General features: G+C 34.2%; 1 protein-coding gene across 1 annotated transcript; it reads left to right on the top strand.

The window, feature by feature from the left end:
* The first annotated feature begins 283 nt into the window (after nucleotides 1–283).
* Nucleotides 284–706, top strand: LOC148791096 (uncharacterized). Its single transcript, XM_088890391.1, has one exon. The coding sequence runs from the start codon at nucleotides 284–286 to the stop codon at nucleotides 704–706; it is 423 nt and encodes a 140-aa protein (XP_088746517.1).
* The last annotated feature ends 23,119 nt before the right edge of the window (nucleotides 707–23,825 follow it).

Genomic DNA, 23,825 nt, shown 5'->3' with positions numbered 1-23,825 from the left:
AAGGATCTTTAGCAGTTGCCAATGATAGATCTCCAGTTACCAATGAAGGCTCTCACACAGATTTGGCAACCACTAAATTAGAAAGAAGAATTAATTAGCAAGAATTAATTAGAAATCTTTGTACATGCAACTGCCTATCCTATTCTAAGTTTCTTTATTTGTTCTTTGATCTTTGTGTATATATACTGTACCTATCTCAGCCTGGTTGACAAGTCAAGTAATACAATCATTCTTTTATTTATTACTTTCTCTCTTCTACAACTTTATCTTGGTATTAGAGCCTATGGCATCTCACAGTGTTGATTCGTTTGAAGCTATGAGCTCTAACTCTTTTGGTCTTCAGAACATGACTACTACAATAGCCATGAATTCTATTCCCAACATTTCTCCGTATCTTACCATCAAGCTAAATGGAGAAAATTTTCTTCTATGGAGGGCTCAACTTCTGCCAGTTCTCAGGGCCTACAAATGGATGGGCTTGATTGATGGTTCGGTCAAGGCACCACTAGAGGAAATTCCAGATCCCAATGATGGTAGTAAGAAAATTCTTAACCCAAACTATTCTTCATGGGTACAATTGGACCAACTTGTTTTAAGTTGGCTTGTTGCATCTCTGACAGAGGGTGTATTAGCCCAAGTTGTTGGACTGTCTACTACAGTCGAAGTCTGGAGTGCCCTAGAAAGATCATTTTCTTCCATTTCATGATTAGGGTGCTACAACTAAGGCGGCAGTTATGAATCTATTGCAGACAATATGTTCATAAGTGAGAATGTCCATAAGTGAGTATGTTCAGAAAGCAAAAACTATTGCAGACAATCTGTCTGTTGTTTCTGAACCAGTAATCAAGGAAGACATTGTTCTTCACATCCTATCTAGACTAGGAAGCGAATATGAATCTCTCATCACTGCTATTACTAATAGAACTAATGTTGATCAGTTAGGCATCATTGATGTTCTTGGCCTACTGCTTAGCCATGAATCTTGGCTTGTTCAGCATAATGTTTCCAGTGAATCTCCCAATGCTAATATAGCTGCAAATAGCAATAGCAATGGCAAGAATAGCAATAATAATTCTCAGTTTCAGAATAACAAAGGGAACTATGGCTGCGGCAAAGGCATGGGGCGTGGCACTTAGTTTAGACGAGGACAAGGTCGAGGAAGAGGTAATACAATTATCTGCCATGTATGTAACAAACTTGGCCACAGTGCACTCAAGTGCTACAAACGGTATGACCTCTCGTACCAAGGAGAACAGAACCATACTTCTCCAGATCCTATAATTGTGTTTCATAGTGCTATGTCTTCCTACAATGGCTCAACAACTAACTTCGATCCTACTTGGTACCCTGATAGTGGAGCAACTCATCACATGACTCCAGATGTTGATAACTTATAGAACAAGACTGAATTTTTTGGTACGGACCAAGTGAAAGTTGGTGATGGTGAAGGTTTGACAATTAAAATTATTGGTTCTTCTTCATTAAATTATGATCATTATCAGTTTAATCTGAAAATATTTATCATGTTCCTGCTCGAACGAAGAATTTGATCTCTGTTAGCAAATTTACAAGAGATAATAATCTAGTATTTGAATTTCATCCGAATTTCTTTTTATTGAAGGATCGTATGGGGGAGAATTTTACTTAGAGGACACAATAGAGATGGACTTTATCAGTTCCCGGGAACCATTGATGACAGAGAAAAATCAGCTGAAGCACTTGTTGGAGAAAAAGCCTCTTTCCAGGATTGGCATCATCGCCTAGGACATGCATCATTAAAAACAGTTAAATTAGTAATTTCTAAATTTGGTTTGCCCTTATTCAAGACAGATAAATGATCAGTTTGTTTGTGAGGCTTGCCAAATAGGCAAAGCACATCGCTTAAATTTACTAATTTCTTCTAGTAATGTCTCTCAGCCTTTAGAGTTAATTTATTCAAATGTGTGGGGACCTGCCCCAGTTTTGTCTGCAAAAGGCTATTAATATTATGTTTTGTTTATGGATGCCTATTCAAAGTTTTCTTGGATTCATCGCCTAGGACATGCATCATTAAAAACAGTTAAATTAATAATTTCTAAATTTGGTTTGCCCTTATTCAGGACATATAAATGATCAGTTTGTTTGTGAGGCTTGCCAAATAGGCAAAGCACATCGCTTAAATTTACTAATTTCTTCTAGTAATGTCTCTCAGCCTTTAGAGTTAATTTATTCAAATGTGTGGGGACCTGCCCCAGTTTTGTCTGCAAAAGGCTATTAATATTATGTTTTGTTTATGGATGCCTATTCAAAGTTTTCTTGGATTCATCGCCTAGGACATGCATCATTAAAAACAGTTAAATTAGTAATTTCTAAATTTGGTTTGCCCTTATTCAGGACATATAAATGATCAGTTTGTTTGTGAGGCTTGCCAAATAGGCAAAGCACATCGCTTAAATTTACTAATTTCTTTTAGTAATGTCTCTCAGCCTTTAGAGTTAATTTATTCAAATGTGTGGGGACCTGCCCCAGTTTTGTCTGCAAAAGGCTATTAATATTATGTTTTGTTTATGGATGCCTATTCAAAGTTCACTTGAAAGGAAATCAGATGTGTTTGATGTTTTTGTTAAATTTAAGAGACATGTTGAAAAACTATTTTCCACTAAAATTAAGATGCTTCAAAGTGATTAGGGAGGAGATTTTTGAAAATCATCCCCCTTCTTGGATAGTGAAGGAATTTCACACGGGTTCAGTTGTCCTCATACTCATGAGAAAAATGGAAATGCTGAAAGGAAACACCGACATATTATTGAGTCCACTCTCTCTCTACTAGCATTCTCCTCTCTCCCCAAATCCTTCCGGGTCGAAGCAGCAGAAACTGCAGTGTTTCTCATTAACCAGTTGCCTACTCCAACACTTGGTAATCTCTCTCCTTATGAAAAGTTGTTTGGTTGAAACCCTGATTATTCTATATTACGAAGTTTTGGTTGTGTCTGCTATCCTTTTATTCGGCCATATAAAAAGCACAAGATGGACTATAGATCTATTAGATGCATTTTTGTTGGATATAATTCCTCTCATAAAGGGTACAAGTGCTATAATTCAATTACTTCACAAGAAATTATTGTAAGACATGTGGTTTTTGATGAGAAACAATTTCCGGGACTCTCTCAAGAGAGAAATTTTTCTAAACCTCTGAATTTGGCACTAGTCACCCTGCAACCTGTTCCTTCAGTCACTGTTGCGCAGGAGAATGATATCTCCTCTAATGACTCTACGTCTCTTGAACAAGGTATATTTGCAAGTTCATCTTCCACTGATACTAATGAGTCTTTGTCTCATGATGATAATTAGATAGCTCAGCCACAACAGAGAACATGGCTGATTCAGGATATTCTCAACACCACACCTGTTATTCCTACTCTGGCTATACAGACACATTCTATGACTACCCGTTCCATGAGTTCCCACCATGCACAGACTGTCACAAGGTATCCCTTACCTGAAGGGCTACTTGCAGATGGTAGTCCGAATGATGCAACTTCCTACTCTCAGGCATCCAAGTCTGCACACTAGTGCACTACTATGGCATCCAAATTTTATGCTCTCATACAGAATGGTACGTGGCAGCTTGTTCCTTATGACTCTTCCATGAATGTTGTTGGCTCTAAGTGGGTGTACAAAATTAAGAGAAAACCTGATGGTTCTGTGGAACGATACAAAGCTAGACTAGTAGCTCAAGGTTTCTCTCAAAGTTCCTAGTGTCGACTTCACTGATACTTTCAACCCAGTTGTTAAGCCAGCCATTGTCCGTACGGTTTTATCTTTGGCCACCTCACAAGGGTAGGACATTAAGCAGCTAAGTGTTCACAATGCCTTCTTGAATGGATTTATTCAAGAAAATATTTATATGAAACAACCCCGAGGTTTTGAGGACTAGACACATCCAGATTATGTTTGCAAGCTTAAAAAGGCTCTCTATGGCCTTCGTCAAGCCCCTCGGGCTTGGTTCTCTCGACTCAGTAGCAGACTTCATGATCTTGGCTTCAAAAGCTCTCACTGTGATCCCTCTCTCTTCATCTGCAGAAAAAATAATATTTCTCTATATATTTTGGTTTATGTTGATAATATTATTATTACTAGTTTTTCTACTGCTCATGTTTCTCAATTCATTTTGGATTTGTCTCGGAGTTTCTCTCTTAAGGATCTTGGATCTCAACACTATTTTCTTGGAGTAGAAGCTCATCGTGACAAGACTGGATTGTTTCTTTCTCAGAGAAGTTACATTTTGGATCTCCTACAAAAAACTAACTTGGCAAGCTCTAAACCCTTGACCATGCCTATGGCTCCCACGTCTCGATTATCAAAATTTTAGGGAGACCCGCTCCCTGATCCTACTCAGTATCGCAACATTGTCAGGGCCCTGCAATATGTTACACTTACACGTCCAGATGTGGCATTTGCGGTGAAGAAAGCCTGCCAATTCCTTCAGAACCTAACCAATGATCATTAGACAGCAGTGAAACGCATTATGTGTTATCTCAAAGGCACAATTGAGCATGGACTATTTTTTGCATCCAACTCTCCTAGGTATTTAGTTGCTTTTTCAAATGCTGATTGGGTCGGTTGCCCTGATGATCGCCAGTCTACTAGTGGTTATGGTATTTTTCTAGGATCTCATTTAATCTCCTAGAGTGCGAAGAAACAGCCCACCATTGCCCGTTCCAGCACTGAAGCCGAATTTCGCTCATTAACTAACTCCACCACAGAATTACTGTGGCTTCAGTCCCTACTATGGGATTTGGGCGTTCGTCAGTTTGTTCCGCCTATTCTTTACTGTGATAATATTGGTTCCATGTACCAAGCAGCGCATCCGGTGTTTCATGCTCGTACCAAACACATCGAAGTGGACTTTCATTTTTTACGTGATCATATTCTCCATAAAAATCTGGATGTTCGATATATCTCTACTAATGATCAGCTGGCCGATATCTTTACCAAACCTCTTGCTCTAGTTCGATTTGATTTTCTCCGGTCCAAGCTTCACGTGCTTCCCGCCCTGTTTCGCTTGAGGGGGCATATTAAGGAAAGCCCTCCAGAAGGTAATTCCACAAGACTACCAGTTACCAATGGAGGCTCTCAATCCAGAATAGCAGCTGCTAATAAAGGATCTTTAGCAGCTGCCAATGAAGGTTCTCATACAAATTTGGCAACCACTAAATTAGAAAGAATAATTAATTAGAAATCTTTGTATAGGCAACTGCATATCCTATTCTTAGTTTCTTTATTTATTCTTTGATCTTTGTGTATATATATTGTACCTATCTCAGCTTGGTTGACAGGTCAAGCAATACAACTATTCTTTTATTTTTTACTTTCTCTCTTCTACAACTTTATCTGTGTTGATGATAGGAATTCTCATGGTGGACACTACATTTTCCTTGGTCCTAACATCATTGTTTGGTGCTTCAAAAAGCAAAATACGATGTCTCTCTCTAGTACAGAGTGTGAGTACCGCAGTTTGACCAATGCATCTACTAAATTCGTTTAGGTTTAGATACTCTTGCAAGATATTGGTTTCTCACCTTCTTTTATGCCCACACTTTGGTGTGACAACTTGAGTACTAACTTCCTCTTAGTTAACCCGGTTTTTCATGCTCGTACAAAACATATTGAACTAGACTATCATTTTGTACGGGAACATGTGGCCAATGGTTCTCTCAAAGTACAATTGTTGTGCACTCATAAACAATTAGCTTACATCTTCAACAAACCTCTCATTGGTGATCAGTTTGTTAAGCTTTGGTCCAAGCTCACCGTTGATGCTCCCACGCCTCATTTGAGGGGTGGTGTTGGAGTCAATCCCAATCCGCATGGCATGTGAATGCTTATCCATCCAGACTGTTGTAAATTCAAATATTCAAATCTGCAACTTATCTCAGACCTGTAACCTATCTTGGATAGAATTCTTATGTAACCAAATCAGTTTATTATATAAAAATAAATAAATAAATTAACGCAACAAGCAAAACCACATTCACATCCACATCCACATGCTTCCTCCTCTATCGTGTAGAGGCCTAAAATTGTTAGTATTGCTTTCATTAATAATTTGTAATGCCATTACTAACAGAAAAAATTAAATGCCATTTAATTAATTACTTACTAATCATTAATATCATTTATTAAATACATCATGCATCTTTTTAACAGAATATTGCGAAATTTGAAAAATCTCCTTTGTTTATAATATACTAGCAAAGACTTGTGTGATACACAAGCTTTGTTAAGTGAAAGCTAAACAATAGAAACACATAAGAGTATACAATTATTTTATATTTTAACTTTTAAATAATTAATAATTATTTATATTTTATATACTATTTTTAATAATTTTTACAATACAAAATAACAATAATTAATTTCAGCTAGGGTTGTTCATCAAACTAATAAAACTAACCAATCCAACCCAACTTGATCCGAGTTGGTTGGTTTCTAGTATTTTCGATCGACTTTGGTCCAACAATTTCCCAACCTGACCAAGTTAGATCAGTTTCAGTTTGGCCATTTGTAAACCAACCAAAAACAAACTAACCTGATATATATATATATGTGTGTGTGTGTGTGTGTGTGTGTGTGTGTGTGTGTGTGTAGAAAAATTTCCATATTCCTTTGTTTAAAATATTTTATATCAAAATTTTAATTTTGTGAAGATTTTCTGAGAAATATCTTTGATGATGAAGATATTACTTAAAAATATAATTAGCAATATTTGTTATCTTAATACATAAGTTTAGAGTCTTCCTCCAATTTTTATTTAGTTAAGAAAGAATGGGCTATAATTTATAAAGAGATAAAACAAAAGAATAATGTCTAGAAGTCAAGGACATGTTTGGTTCACAGGAATAGGGATATGGAATAGGAATGCCGAATGAGTCATTCCCATTCCAATTATTTGGTTGGGCAGAATAGAAATCCCATTCCCATTCCTGCTGGAATGACATTTCCCCATTTGAGAAAATGACAATTCCCTCCCCCTCCCTTGGGAATGAAATCCCATTCTAATTTATTCCAATTCTGATTCTGATTCTTATCTGAACCAAATAGATTACGAGAATAGACCATTCCAGTTCTGATTCTGAATGTAAACTAGACCATCCCACCTCTCAAAAAAAAAAAAAAAAATCAGTATGGCTTTTCGTGCAACCCTCTTTCATACCCGATATTCTGCCTTCACATGCTGATGCTACATAGACAAGAATGCCAACCTTTTCTTTAAAATTAACGTGATAACTTTTGCCATACCTATAAGATAAAGATATATATGCTCTCAACGTATCGATCGATAAGTAGACCAATACTCCTTTGCTCCTCCATTAACAGTTCTTTCATCATCTTTGGACATTTTTGATGTGTATGTGCGTTGTAAAGTTTCATGTAGATAAGATAAGATTTTGAATTTTTCTTTTCTCCTTTATAGGCTTTGCTTTTTAATGAGCATCATCCTGCCACCACCTTTTCCTTGTCTCCTCGCTCTTTATCGAAGATTTAGTTCAATCCCAGCTACACAACTAGTAGTTCTGATAATATATCGCAGTGCCTTCGATGAAGATAGATTTGTTTTGTTTCATACTTTCATGCATTCACTGCGTTGGATGATAAAGTGTGGACTGTATATGAAATTTCTCTTTTTGATCCCCACGACACTGCGTTGGATGAGAAAGTCTTCATTTGATGTCTGCAAGAGCACTGTGTGAGGTCATGGAGGAAGCCTTTCTGTATTCTGGAAAGGATTATAAATTGTTAACTTGGGTTGAATTGTGAAGGCTGATTAATTACGTAAATGAGTTGTGCATTCAATGCCGCACTTTGATGATTAAGAATACAAAGCTAAGTTGGTAGGTTACACTTGTTAGCAACTAACTGCACATCGATCCATATCCATTTAGATTCCATCGTCATCTCTGGTCAGATTTGTTTTCCTCTCCGGCTTATAAAGGATTAGAATTCATGTCTGTGGTGGTTGTGGTTGGCGGTTGGCAAAGAGGTTTTTCATATTCGTTTAAAAGAAGATAGGATTTTGTCCATACTTGAAGAGTAAAACTTTAGAGATATACTAGAGGAGACCGTGTGATGTACAAGATTTGTTAAGCGAAAGTTAAATAATAGAAATACATAAGAGTAAACAATTGTTTTATAATTTTTAATTTTTAAATAATTAATAAGTATTTATATTTTGAGTTCGACAATGATATAGAAAAGATATGATATCTGAAATTTTTTTGACCAATCAATCAGTACCATAAATGTGGTAGTTAGTAGGTGTTATTTATCAAAATTCATGGGTAGATTTCTGATGAGGGCGGATTTGGCCCTCCAATGATATTGTGACACATGGCACCTCGGAACAATTAGGTGACACCCGAAACCACTTAGGCAACAACTTGCCTTAGCCAAGTTGATGGTGTTTGACCTGGCGGCATGGCCCTGGTGCGACCTGGCCCTGGCATGAACTGGCAGCCTGGCATAGACGCGAGCTGGCAGCCTGGCACTGGCGTGACCTGGCGGCCTGGCCCTGGCACGACCTGCCGGCCTGGCCCAGGCGCCAACCTAGCGACCTGCGAGACATGCTCGGCGCCACATTCGGTATGCATATCCTAACACTCCCACGATCCTTGGAAGTTGGCCCACGTGCCGAACGATCTAGAGGGTGGTCAACGTGCATGGTGGTTGTCTTAGGGAATCTCGGACCACTTAGATGACTTCTTGAAAATCTCGGATATGGTGCGTGAAGCCCACGCCAAACAATGCCTATATAAAGGCACCAACCCCAATGACATGAGGGGGGGCAAGTAAGCATATTCTAGCTCTCATACTTTGTAATTTTTAGCTCGCAGTCTACTATGAGAGTGCTGACTTAAGCATCGGAGCGACCTCGCCGGGTTAGCCACCCTGGGTCCTCTGACATTGATTCCTTGCAGGTCTCTAAAGAACTACGAAACTCAACAATCAATCCAGCTTTCCACCAAGCAGCTTGGCCCTCTGGTCAACTTGGCAACTAATAGGCAGCTCGGCCCTCTGGTCAGCTTGGCACCTAATAGGCAGCTCGGCACTCTGGTCAGCTCGTCACCTAACCTGCCTAACTCGGCCCAGTCAGCTCGTCACCTAACCTGCCTAGCTCAGCCCAGTCAGTTCGGCACCTAACCTGCCCAGCTCGGCCCAGTTAACTCGGCACCTAATTTGCCCCCAGCTCGACCTGGTCAGCTCGGCATCCAGGTCCTCATCCAGCAAAAGTTCACTTCGGCCTCTGAGTCATCGGCCACTTGGAAGTAGACCAAATAACAATGTACTTAGCACAAAAAATTGATACATCACCAAAAAATTGATTCATCAATTTCCATTGGTTAAAACTCTTTCGATACCATATCTTTCCCGCATTATAGATTTTCCCTTATATACTACTATTAATAATTTTTTACAACACGAAAATAACAATAATTAATTTCATCTAGTGTTGTTCATCATACTGATAAAGCCAACCAACTTGACTCAAATTGGTCGATTTTCTAGTATTTTCTCATCGGCTTTGGTTCTACAATTTCCAACCTGACTAGGTTAGATCAATTTCGCATTGACCATTTGTAAATTGACCAAAATTGAACGACTCGACCATAGATATATGTGTTTATATATAGTTTATACTTTTAATATAATTTTTTAATATGGGAAAGTGGGAAAATTCCTATACTTTTTAGTCTAATATATTTTGTATCATGAATTTAATTTTCAAATTTATTTATTTTTAATTTAAATCTTTTAAACCGACTAACCAAACCAAAAATTGACTCAAGCTAATACAACTCGAATTGGGTGGATTTCACTAATGGTCAATGGGTTTCGGGTAGGGTGCAAATGGATCAGATCGTGATCCGATCCTATATTCTTGGATTCAAATAGCCCCATTTCGTATATTTGAATCGAATCAAATAATAGGATTCGATTAGAAATTGGATCAAATTCAAATCACCCGACCCCCATCTAATTCGATAAGATTCGACCCGATATATGTTATTTATTTATTTATTTATATAAATATATATAACACACATAGGTATGTTACTTATTTATTCATTTATTATTTATATTGCATTTTTGTAAATTTGTTATATTATTTATTTTTTATAAAAAACATGTATATATGATGAAAATATTTGAAAAGATACTTGTAGTTTTTTTTTAAATTGTTATATTTTATTTTTATTTTAATAATTTATTATTTTTTTTAAATCAAATCAAATTGGATAAGATCTGAAAATCTAACTCCCTCATCGGATTCGAATTCAGATCCAAGTGTATCATATCCAGGATCAGCAATTAACAGTATCGGATCAAATTCGGATATACCCTTATTCGATTCCGATCCGATCTGTTTGCATCCCTAGTTTCGGGTGACCAACTCCCTAACCTAACCATGTTGATTTGGCTGGCCAAACAACCTAGAACCGAACTAAACCAACCCATGAACACTCCTAATTTTAGCTAGAATCATAGTCTAATCTCTAATAAATAAAAATGGTTTAATCTCCAATAATTATTGAAAATTTATAGCAAAAATACACAATTATTGAAAATATGTTGGTAATAAAAATATAATATATAACAATAAAAATACAATAATTACAAATATACAATAAATACTAAAAAATATATTAAATTAGTCAATAAATAGTATAATCTCAAATAATAGTTTAATCTCTAATAAATATTAATAAATAAATTATAAAAAATACAATAAATACAGTAAGTACAATAAATTAAAATTAAAAAGTTAAATAATAGTAGTTTAACCTCTAATAATTATTGAAAATTTTCTATTAAATAACAAAACAAAACTAGACTTGTGCATAATTATTGAAAATATATTTATCAGAAAAAAACAATAAATAATTACTTGAAAGACAACAAATATTCATTTTAGTATATATAAATATATAATAAAGATAGATTAAGCTTTTAAAATTATTATTAATAAACTTTAATTTTTTTGAAAGTTGTTTTCTAGAACTATTAATTGATATAAGTGAAATTAGTTATTTACAATATTATTTAGCTATTTAAATGATATCATTATTTAAGTTTTAAAATATTAACTATTTATTGAATTTAATAATCCACAAAATTATAATTTATACTATTATTACATAATTTTGTTATTAATTTTGTAAAATATTAAATTATTATTAATTTGAATATTATGTTATAATTATTTTTCTAGTTTTAATAAATTTTTTAAATTTATTACATAATTTCATTATTTTAACTACTTAAAATCTAGTTATGTTAAATATTTCGTTAGTTAAAATATCTACTTATTTAAATATTTAAATAGTATAAAAAATATTTAAATTTTTTCATTATTTGACTTATTTATTTTAAATTTATTACATAATATTAAATATTTTGTTATATAATGATTTAGATATTTTTAATATTTTGTTATTTTAGATATTTAGTTATTTAAATATTTAAAGAATAATTTTGTAAATATATAAAATTATTAATAATATGAATAATATTAAATCTATTACAACTAGTTTATTTTGTGTTTTTAATAAATATTTTAAAGTTATTATATAGTTTTGTGAGAATATTAAATAATTTTTTAATTTTTTAATTCAAACTTTCTCTAGATAGATATAGATAAAAAGTGGGGGAGAGGATAAATAGGATTAAAGATAATTTAGGAGAGAAATCTCTATTAAATTGGAGATAATTTAGGAGAAAGCGAGGGATAGTGGGGGAGGTAGTTTAGGAGAAATTTTAGGAACGGATATTATTTAGGTTATTGGGAACGTGTGGGAGAGAGAGAGAGAGAGAGAGAGAAATTTTAGGTAATTTTTATGGGGAATGAGAGAATCTTATTTGTTGTTTAAAAAAATGACATGGAATAAAAAAATAGAAAATTCAAAAAAAGGAGAAAATTTCTTTCACTGATGTGTTTTAGTGTGTGTGTGTATATATATATATATATATATATATATATATATATATATATATATATATATATATATATATATATGTCGTTTCTCAATGAATTTCCTTAGACAAAGACTCTGTTTTTTCCTCTTTTCGAATGGTAAATATTTCGAAGAACATAGAGTGTGAATCAAACCCATGTTTGAATTGAAATTGACATACTGATGCAAGTTCTTCCCTTCTAAATCAGATAGATTCATATCTGAAAGAGGTTGACAATTAGTTCTTTCAAAATTGACTATTTGTCCCTCTGTTAGAGGTGTTCCAGAAATGTCTGCTATATATATATATATATATAGTTATGTTGAAAAGTTCTTCGCCTCTAATGATTCCTTGTCAATGGAACCCGCAACTAATAAATATTCAACAAGATAAATTTGTAATAGAGAAGAGTGTCATACCAGATAATAATGGACTGATTCTTTGACAACCACCATGGAAAAGATTGGTCAATCTTTGGGTAGTCTTTTTTAGTTTAAGTCTATATCTATATTGTATATAAACTATTATTAATAAAAGCGTGAATGAGTGTAAAATTTTCGTCTGACAAAAATATCTCAACTTTGAATTTGGTTCCTCTCTAAACAGAAATATAATTTGAACAACTACTTTTCTCCTTGATCAAATCCCTCTCATTTAGTCTTATATTTAGGGCAATGTTTTAAAAACCATCATAGAATTGTCTCATCATCCAGGTCAACGACAATTCTAAAACCATGATTTAGTGTATTAATTCCCATTAACATTTAGGGGTTTTTATAGTTCAGTCCACCCCTAGGGTGGAGCTAAGATTTCTAGGGGTGGATTGAATCCTACCCATGGATTGATGCTAAATTCATGGGCAGGATGCGGTTTATAGGGTGGGCTACTAGTAGACTTGGAGAGGGCAGCAATTTCAGATTTCTGAGGTGGATTGCAGTCCACTTATCCATAACATTTATTGAATTCTATTCTTGATTAAAATACCCCTATTTTTTAATTTGGTTAGTCTTTAATTTTGAAGGTAATAAATGTAATTTGAACTACTACATTTTTCCTCGTTCAATTCCCTCTCATTAAATCTTATTTTTAGGGTATTAATTCACATTCCTTCATGGAATCCTATATTAATTAACCATATTAAAGGTAAATAAGTGTGACAAAGAATACATATTTTTATTGATAATAGAAATAAAATACATATTTAAAACCAATCAAAAAATAGAATTGTTTTCATGTTTGATGGTGAGTTAACAATTCAACCTTTTGGGCAAAAATGTGTCAATCTTTGATATCATAGTTAAATTAATAAAATTAAAAAAAAAGACAAAAAATATACAAAATTAAAAAAAAAATCCAAAAAAATGTAAAAAACATTTAGACACATCTTTAATATTGTATATTTGTCACACTAGACAAAAAATAAGTTTGACAAATAAGAATGATTTTTATAGACATATAAATATAAAAAATATGAAAAGTTTTAGAAACATATTATTTACCATCATCATCACAAAAAAGTGTCACATGTAAAACACATACATACTTCCTAGTATTTTCTTAAACGATCTCCTTTTGAGCAAATCAACATCTGACTTTGACCTCCCTTTCTACCTAACCAATTGTATTTATATTTTGTGGCCTTTTCTTTTGCCATGTATTGCTGATTTGGCTTCTTTCCTCTTTATTGACCATTTCCCTTTAAATCAACTTGTGACTGATAAGAGATTTTCATCCATACTGGGGGAGTAGAGGGAGCAGACATACTTAGATCCACCCAACTCTTCTAGGCCCACGATGTTTAGTGGGCTTACCTTGCTTTGCGGCCTTAAATTGGCCATGAGGCCCTTTTTTATATGTGGCTTATGAGCCATTAGGTTGAGCTTAAAAGTGTAAATGGAGCCAAATTTGACTTTAACCAAACAAGATTTGAATTTGATTAAATAGTTGAAATTATATAAAATCTTAAAATTTGAAATCAATTACATTAAATTTGAATCGATTATATCAAATCTGAAATTCGAACTTAGGGCTCCGTTTGAAAAGAATATAAATACAAATATGTATAGTGTAAATAATACAAAAATACATGGTGGATTTCATGTTCCTACCTCATATCAGCCCAAGCCCAAAATATCTGTTGATGCTACCAAGTTATATATTGCTGCAAATACGTTGCATTTGGAATGGGGTTTCCATCAAATTCGAAACTTTAAGGCCTATTCACTTTTCGGTAAGTTATTTATCCAGGTAAATGCACTGGGTAAATGTTTCCTAGAAAAGACTTACCCGAATAAATACATTCACACATGTTCTTTTATTTTCCATGTAAATAAGGCAATAACCATAAAAAATCATTATTAAAAGGAGTACTTTTGTATTCAAGTGTTGACAACTTTTTCCTAGGTGGGAAAGTTATTTATCCACCTAGGAAATAGGTATTACTTACCTCAGAAAAATAAACTTTTCGTGATCCTCACATAAATCTGAAAAACTCCCCCTCTCAAAATCCGAAAAAAGAACCCCCCTTAATTGAAAAAGCGATTCAAAGACTTCGGAACATATTGCTAATACAATGTTTGGATCAATCATGGGACCAGCAGTAGTGCAGTACTAATGCAAAGATTTCTTTTCTTTGGCTTTTTGGATAATGATAATAAACGTCCCATACCACCCGGGTGCGGATGGCCTTGAAAAGTGCAGCCTCTGATTTGTCAATAAAGAGAATATGCAAATGCAGTCTGATCTTTGCTGAGTTCTTTTGTTTTCATTTTCACATGCAGATCAATCCAGTGCTGAGCTCTTTTGTTTTCATTTTCACATGCAGATCAATCCAGTGCTGAGCTCTTTTGTTTTCATTTTCACATGCAGATCAATCCAGTGCTGAGCTCTTTTGTTTTCATTTTTCACATGCAAATCAATCCAAGATTCCTTCTCTCTCTCTGCTTTGCATTTGAATAAGTTAGTTTGTTTGATGATGTAGATGGACCAATTAATGCTTAGAATCATTGTCTTGAATGTTTCCATTCACTGGTTGGGTTAGATGGTGTTTGGTATCGATGTAGCTTTTCGGAGAAACGGTGCCAACTCAGCATTATAGATGTGTTTAACAAAAAAAAATGCCTAAAAGGACAATTGGTTGTCTCGAAATTCATGTAAACTGTTTATCAAAAAAAACATCATATTTGATGTTTTTCATTTTTAAGACCGTTTTTTACTGTTTGGCTTATACGACACCTAATGACATTGAGGTGTAAAAAAATCATACAAAATATTTGTTTTATAAACGGCATCAATACCAAACAACTCGTTAATGGGCCCCTGTCTCATGGTTCTTGAAACGCACGAGTACGGAGACCAACTGCAACTGGTGCCTTTAGGTACTTGCACGGAGTGTGCACTCCTCTCTATAATTTCAAATTTTGTTTGGATTTAAATTAGTGTTGGGATGAGAAAGAGATTAGCTGAACTTGATAGTTGTTTTAGGGACTGTAGAATCAATCATTTGACTCCACTAGTCCTAAAGTGTACATGACCCACAATCACTCAATCTCTCACTTGCATTTATAACTGATGTGGAGCAAAACGTTTAAACCCACGGGCCACAGCCCAACCCATAAATGGAATCGAACCCATGGCTTATTCAGGATAATAGAGTTTGGAAACATTTTAAATAAAGTTTGAAAACTTAATGTCATTTGTGCTTTATTTCATGGGAAGATATTCTCAATGCAAGGTTGCAAAAGGTTGTTAGAACGGTGTGAGCACAGGTTTGCCCTCATAGAAGCTGATCTCATCATTTGTGTAAGAATGCTCGGGGCTGTTCTTTGTGGTAGCCCTTTGAATATAAGAGTCATTTCTCAGTATTCCTCTTTAGTAGATTTCGTTTTGGAGATTGTTAATTCTTATCTGCTTCTCATGAAGTTCTAAAATGGCTAGCAATTGCTTCGTATTTTGTTTGGAAAACTCATAATAATTATATTTTTAATAATGTCACTAAATCAACTGGTTGGATTTTGAATGTTTAGATCAAGGGGTAATGAGTCAAATGATATAAATCATTATTCTGTTGGAAATTTTATTTCGTTGGACGAAAGATTAGGAGGTTTGCATCAAAATGTGGTTATTAAATGTGATGGGGGTGTTGGTTGGATTACTTATGGGATTTGTGTGTTTGATTGTTACACTAATTTTATTATGGCTACAGGTAAGGTGTCCAAAATTAATTTGGATGGATTGGACGAACCAACAAGACATATTGGATTGAACCAATTCAGTTCAAGATATTTATCAGATTGGATTGAACTTGGTCTGTCTATAATATTGGGTTGGATTAAGCAGATATCTGGCCCATTGATATAAGATAAGAATATATATGTCAATGGACTGGGTTTGGGTTGAAACCAATCTAAATCAACATAAATTTGAACAGATTGGACGGTCCAGACATTGAATTAGACCGGTCCAAATTGATCCAAAACATTCATTTGATTGGATTGGACCTGGTACATTTATAATGGACTTGCATGGGACTGGATCGGATTGGACCAAATCCAGTCCAATTAACACCCCTACCTACAGGTGGTATGGGAGTATGTTGAAGGATCCGGTGGTGGCTGAAATATGAGTGGAAGGCTCTTCTTTTTGCAAAAGATAATCAATGGACATCCATTCTAATTTTATCTGATGCAAAGAATGTTGTAGACTCTCTCAATTCGCAATTCTCTATGCCCAAAACTGCTTAACTCGGTTATGTATAAATATGCCAAAAAAAAATAAAAAACTATGCCCAAAAAATCTCATAGAAGCTCAAAATGGCCAAAAATTTGGAAGAAGCTTCTTATCTTTCTACACCTAAAATCTTTCATTTAACAATTCAGTAGACCATGGAAAACTAAGATACTTGCCAAACGGTTTAAATCTTTAATGATAGACCCCAAAAGTAAGGATGTCAATGGACCAGTTTTGCATTGGACCCCGTTCAGTTTAAAATCAATTTGGACGGATTGGATGGACCAACAAGACATATTGGATTGGACCAATCCGGTCCAAAATATTTATTAGATTGGATTGGACCTGGTCCATCCATAATAAATTTATATTGGATTAAGCCAATATCTGGTCCATTGATATAAGATAAGAATATATATGTCAATGGACCGGGTTTGGGTTGAAACCAATCTAAATCAACATGAATTTGAACAGATTGGACGGTCCAGACATTGAATTGGACCGGTCTAAATTGGTCCAAAACATTCATTGGATTGGATTGGACCTGGTCCATTTATAATGGACTTGCATTAGACTGGATCGGATTGAACCAAATCCAGTCCAATTGACAAAAAGCACATTACATCTTTTGACTATCAGAAAATCTTCCTAAAAAAACTTGCCAAACGGCACCAATATATTACATCATCAAACTATGCACGTGTATGGCTCACATATCAAGCGTGGCATATCCAATTCCGTGGGAGGCTTCGGTGTCATTAGCGCTGGGCCTAAAGCTCTTGGTCTTTAACACGCCCTGCATGAAGAGCATTCCGTTAAGGCCCATAATATGAAATATCATTAAAAGTGGGCTGTGATGCTGGGCTAGACCTTCTAGACAATAAAAAGCCCATCCCTATTGTCCGATGAACATGATGTAAACACGTTGGGTTTGGTTTGTGTTGGTCTCAATTGGAACTCAACCCAACTTGCCCATACTCCAACCCGAATCCAACTTGCCTATTTTACATGGGTGTCAATGGACTGGTTTTGGGTTGGACTCCGTCCAAATCAAAATCAATTTGGACAGATTGGATGGGTTAATAAGACATTGAATTTGGACAGATTGGATGGGCTAATAAGACATTGAATTTGGACGGATTGGATGAACCAACAAGACATATTGGATTGGATCTCGTCCATCTATAATCAATTTATATTGGATTGAGCCAATATCTGATCTATTGATAAAAGATAAGAACATAGGTGTCAATGGACCAGGTTTAAGTTGGAACAAATCTAAATTAACAGGAATTTGAACAGATTGAACAGTCCAGACATTGAACTGGACCGATCCAAAATATTCATTGGACTGGATTGGACCAGGTCCATTTGTAATGAACTCACATTAGACTGGATTAGATTAGGCCAAATCCAATCCAATTGACACCCCTAATCATCACCATCCATGCCTTATTCTTTTTGTCCCAAATATATTATAAATGTATATAAATATATAATAATAAATTTATTAGTTATAAAATTTATACAATTGTGCATAATATGTGTGTACTAATTTTTAATTAGATTTATTTTAATCAAATCTGATGAGATTAAATCTGCATCTATTTGATAAATAAGTTCCAACATCTAAACTTGGGATAATGGGATAATTGAATTAGATGTTGAATCGGACATCAGATTGTTGGAATCCATTGAGAGCTCCAATGTAACACGACCAGGGGCTCTCATGACTTTAACACATTTGTAAGTTTAGATGATCAATCCACCATTAGATGAATCTAACTCATTATCTTCGGCCCATTTTAACTGCATGCGTGGGCCTGTATTTGCGTCCAACTGTTTGAAACTGAGGTCAGTGAAAAGATACAGTGCCCAGGTCGCAATGGTTATACGGTATCAAATCCAAATTTGCTCCTCACAACCTCACAGCTCTTTCAGGAGTTCAAATCTGGCCCCCACAAGATTGCCTCCCACAGCACATCTCCGCCATGTATTGGGAATATCTCTTGATGATGACATCATTATTTCTGAGATTACCATCGGGAGATGTTTCCAATACACAGCCAGGATGTGCTGTGGGACATTGTGGGGTGCAATTTTGTGGGGGACTGATTTGATCACCTCTTTCAGCAGTGCATTGAGAACATCTTCCGTACTTGATCTCGTCATTCATGGGAAGATATTCCCAATGCAAGGCTGTGATGTATTGTGAAGTTGGATGATCTTGTCATCCATGGTACCACCATACTAGATTCCGCAAGGAGTTCACATTGGCGCTCCACATGTACATCTCAGCGTACATGGTTGGGAAGTGCTGTGGAACGCTGATGTGAATTCCTCAACAAGCTCTCACCTAGGAATCAAGATTTGCTCCTCATAGAGCGCTCCTCACACTGACCTCACAGCATATCCAGCCATGTATCCGGAACATCTCCCCATGAATAACAACACACAAGTATGGGAAATGTTCCCAATGTATGACTGGAACAAGCAGTGAAGTAGGCATGAGGAGCAGATCCGGATTCCTTGCGTAGCTTGTTCCTACTCTCTAGTAGGGTTGGCAAATGGATGACTTGGATTGGGTTTGATGTGGATTGAATGTTAACCACCTGTTTTGACTTGCTTAACCACCAGACTCAACACTTTTTTGTGTTTTCATAACACAAAAAAAAAAAAATGTAGGAAACACGTAATTTGATAAAAAGTAGAAAATTGTATATTTTAGCAAAAAAAAGCAAATTTTTCACAAAAAAACATAAAAATGATAAAAATTTTCATAAATGCATATTTCGGTTGAAAATAAAAAATTGCAGAAAAATACATAAATGATAAAACTTTCAAAACAAATTATATATCTCAACTTAAAAGCAAAAATTGTAGCAAAAAAAAAAAACAAAGAATGATCAAAAACTCAAAAAAAATGCAGATTCTTTGTAGAATTTACAAAAAAAAATACATAAGAAAATTCAAAAAATATATGTTTAAACCAAAAAACAAAAATTGCAAAAGAAAAATACAAAATTGATTAAAAATCAAATGGAAATTATTTTATAGAAAGAAATAGAAAAATTACAAGAACACATGCACACAAACCAATTTGAGTTTCGACTTGTCTTGATGTACAAAGAGGCTTAAGGGGGGGGTCTGTAGTGTGGATGAGAAATTGGGTGGTGTGTTCTCACCCATGCCAAAGTCCACACCACGCCACTATATAAGAGTTCTTCTGCACTTTGAACAAAATAGGTGGACTAAACCACACCACATCCCCATAGGCGTTCTACATGGTGCGTAGTTTAGTCCACACTACATGTTTTGATTCCATGCATTTCACAACATGTGAGATGATCTATGTTGTTGACCAAGAAAAAAAACTATTTTGTGCTTTTTAAGCAATATAAATAATTCCAAAAAATGCAATTTAACCATGATAATACAAACTAATATTAATTGTCTATAATATAATTAATTAATAAAATTTACTAGAGGAATTCATAAAAATTAATAATAATTGTAAAACATTAAAATCTTGATTTTAAAGTTAATTAATAAAAATTAAATTAATAGAAAATTATATAATTTTGATAATATGATAAATAATATTGATTATTTATAAGATAAATAAAATTAATAAAAAATATAAAAAATAAAGTCTTATTTTAAAACTAATTAATAAAAATTAAAGTAATACAGCATTATATATAATTACACAAAAGTAGGGTCAAATGAGAAGCATGGAATCACTTTTGTTAATTTTCACCACTGTTGCAAGGATAAGTCCACGAGTTTTATGAGATCAGGTTCGGTTAGGACAAGCCCGTGCTTACACGCTATGAACAGCCTCTTGCAACCTTGCATTGGGAATATCACCCCATGAAATAAAACACATAAGTATGAAGATATTCCCAATGCAAGGTTGTAAAGGCTATTTGAACGGGCGTTGCCTTGACCGAAGCTGAACTCGAGTTTTATCATGAATGATACAATGAGATATATTGTGGTTTGGCCCACGCTATAGTATAGCTTAATTGAACACCAATTATCTCATGGCTTGGATGGAAATAGTTAACGCCATGAGATATTCACACTTTTGAAAACCACCTAAATATAAAATATAGAAACAACAAGAACAATAATAGACTAAAGCGGTTTAACGCCAAAGTTGGGGTTTGATCAATAGTAATACAAATTAAGGTGGCGTTTGATAAATCTAAAATCTTAAAAGTTAAAAAGATATTAAAAGTGTCTGAAATCTGAAAAGAGACATAGTTGCTTTTTGACTTTTTAGAGGTTCTGAATAAAGAAGGGTGTTTGTGTTGGATCAAACCTTCAACATCTAAAGTTCACTAATTGTACTATTTTACCCCTAGATTAGACTATTCGGTAATTTTGAGTTCAACTTGTACTATTTCATTAAATAATTTATTAAATTCAAAATAATTTATTAAAATAAGAAAATTTTGAAAATACATATAAATTTATAAATTAAAAATAAATTATTAAAAGTTAAAATAATAATGAAAATAGTAATAAAGTCCATAAAGCAATAAAAAAATATTTAATAATTAGAAAAATAGTGTCTTAAGGAAGAAGAAGATGAAAAACAGTGAACGAAAGCCACCGTCCGTGGACGGCGGAGGAGTTGTAGCGGCAAGAGAAGAAGAAGAAGAAGAAGAAGAAGAAGAAGAAAAAGAATAAAAAAGAAGAGAGAGAGAGAGGGTTGAAACTCGCCACTGCTATTTTGCCGGAAGAGTCACTTGTCGCCACAGGTTCGCCGTTGCATCAAGTGGAGAAAATGAACAGTGAAAGGGAGAAACACGAGCATGTTTTCAAGGGTATTTTGGACTTTTTGGCTAGATCTGAAACGCATCTGAACGCGTTCAACGCCTGGCCCAGGTCTTATTATTTCAAATTTGAAAATAATTTTCAAACTCAAATTCAGATACATTTCCAAACACCTCTGACGTTTGAAAAGCAACATTTTCATACTTCAGAGATCTGAAAAATGTTATCAAACGCCACCTAAGCTCGAGAAGGGTTCAATTTGCAACCAACCGAGATGAACAAACTTGCCCCATATGTTGCCACCTTAGTTACAGTTATGGCAGCTTCTACTCTATCAGAGAACAATCAATTAGAACCCATTTGGTTCTATTTACCCCACAAACAATGATGAGGTGGATGTTAACTTCTAGAAACCGAGAACACACAAAGAGAGAATAATGAAGTTGTAGATAAAAATCAAGAACACAAAATGCATGCAGGTCTAGTTCCTCTTGAACTTTTCGAGAGGTTTTAGTGGTGGATATTGAAGTCACTTGTCTCGTTGGATAGCCAGGTGTTTCTCTTCATTTTTATATGCTTTATCATTTAGTAGTGGGGACCCATGCGATGCACAAGCTTTATTAAGCAAAAGCTAACTGATGAAACTGATGAAACCGACCAACCCGACCTAACTTGACTTGACTTGGTTGGTTTTCTAGTATTTTCCGATCAACTTCGGTTCAATAATTTCCCAACCCAACCAGGTTGGGCCAATTTCGGTTTGGCCATTTGTAAACCGACCTAACCATTTATATATTAAATATAATTTTTAATACAAGAAGTGGAAAAATTCTCATATTTCTTAGTCTAAAATATTTTATATTATAAATTTAAATTATTTATTTATTTTTTAATAATACTATTGTAGTTTTTTTAGTTTAAAATTGATACAACCCGAGCTGGTCGATTTTTACTAATGGTCAGTTGGTTTCGGGTAGACCTGTGCATAGGTAGGCCTAAGCCGAGCTTTTCCTCTTTATAAAAAGAAAATGACAAGGCCTAAGCCCTAGGCCTGAGCCCAAGCCCAGAGCCCGATCTAGACAAATATTTTACATTATATTAATTATACATTATTAATAATATATTATATTTTATAATATCCTATATATTATAACATATAATATATAGAATATATAATATATGTTGTATATATATATAATATTATAATATATATAATATGTTGTATAGCATTTTTTGTATACTTTGTACCATTCAAATTTTGTATACAAGTAGATGATCAAAGTCAAGAACAATAGGAGAAAATGATGAAGTCAATATTTTTTGTATACTCAATAGTTGTATAGCATTTTTTCAAATTATTGTAAATTTTGGTTTAATTTTATTTAATTTATTTGATCTTTTTTAATAACATAATTTTTTATTTTTTATTTTGTAACTATGTATTTTTTATATTTTATTAATTTATTCCATTTTCCAATTTTCATATTTCATTCATCCAACCATTGTATGCTTTGTACCGTTCAAATTTAAATGAAATAAAAATCCTATTTTCTTCCAATTTGTTATTCACTTTGAGTCTTTGTCTCTTTAACTTCTTATTTGGTTAAGTATTTTCTTTTTCATTTCTTTGTTAGATTTCTTATTTTTTCAAATAGTTCCCAAAGTCCAAAGGAAAGTTAAATATTTTAATTTTACTTAGCAAAGAAATAAAAAATAAAAAATGTCAAAAAAAACAAAAAATAAAATAAACGTCTGGCCTGGCACGGCATGGCCCAGGCCCACAACACGGCCTGTAGCCTGCCCGACCCAGGCCTGTGTCACGACAAGGGCCCGCACGGGCTTAGGCTGTGGACCGTGCCAGGCCAACCCCCAAATTATCCTTGGAGAGGGTGGCACGACCCAAGACAACCCACTGGCCGATACGACACAGCACAACCCATTTTACACCTCTATAGGGGCTAATGCCCATTTTCAAACATATGGTTTCCTATTTTTTAAGAAAATAGTATTTCATAAATGGTTTGTTCCCATTTTCAAATAAAACTCAATTCACTTTAAAAGGTTTTGAGTGGTTAACTCTACTTTCAATTAGTAATATTCAAGCTTAGCCACGTGTCAAATCATTCTTTAAGGCAGATAAATAAAAAAACAACTAAATAACTGTTTCTCATGCATCTCTATAAAAATAAAACTCATTTTCATAACTTAAACTGAATAATAAAAAATGGGTGTTAAACAAGAATGATCAGCATACATGAGTAAAAGCCATTCAGACACGTGGCTTCCTATTTTTTCAGGAAATAGTATTTCAAAAATGG

The sequence above is a fragment of the Nelumbo nucifera genome, chromosome 6, assembly GCF_055504915.1.
Source record: "Nelumbo nucifera cultivar China Antique chromosome 6, China Antique-T2T, whole genome shotgun sequence".
In the NCBI taxonomy this organism is placed as follows: Eukaryota; Viridiplantae; Streptophyta; class Magnoliopsida; order Proteales; family Nelumbonaceae; genus Nelumbo; species Nelumbo nucifera.
Note: the sequence above shows the minus strand (reverse complement) of the source record. Positions and strands in the feature narration are given on the sequence as shown.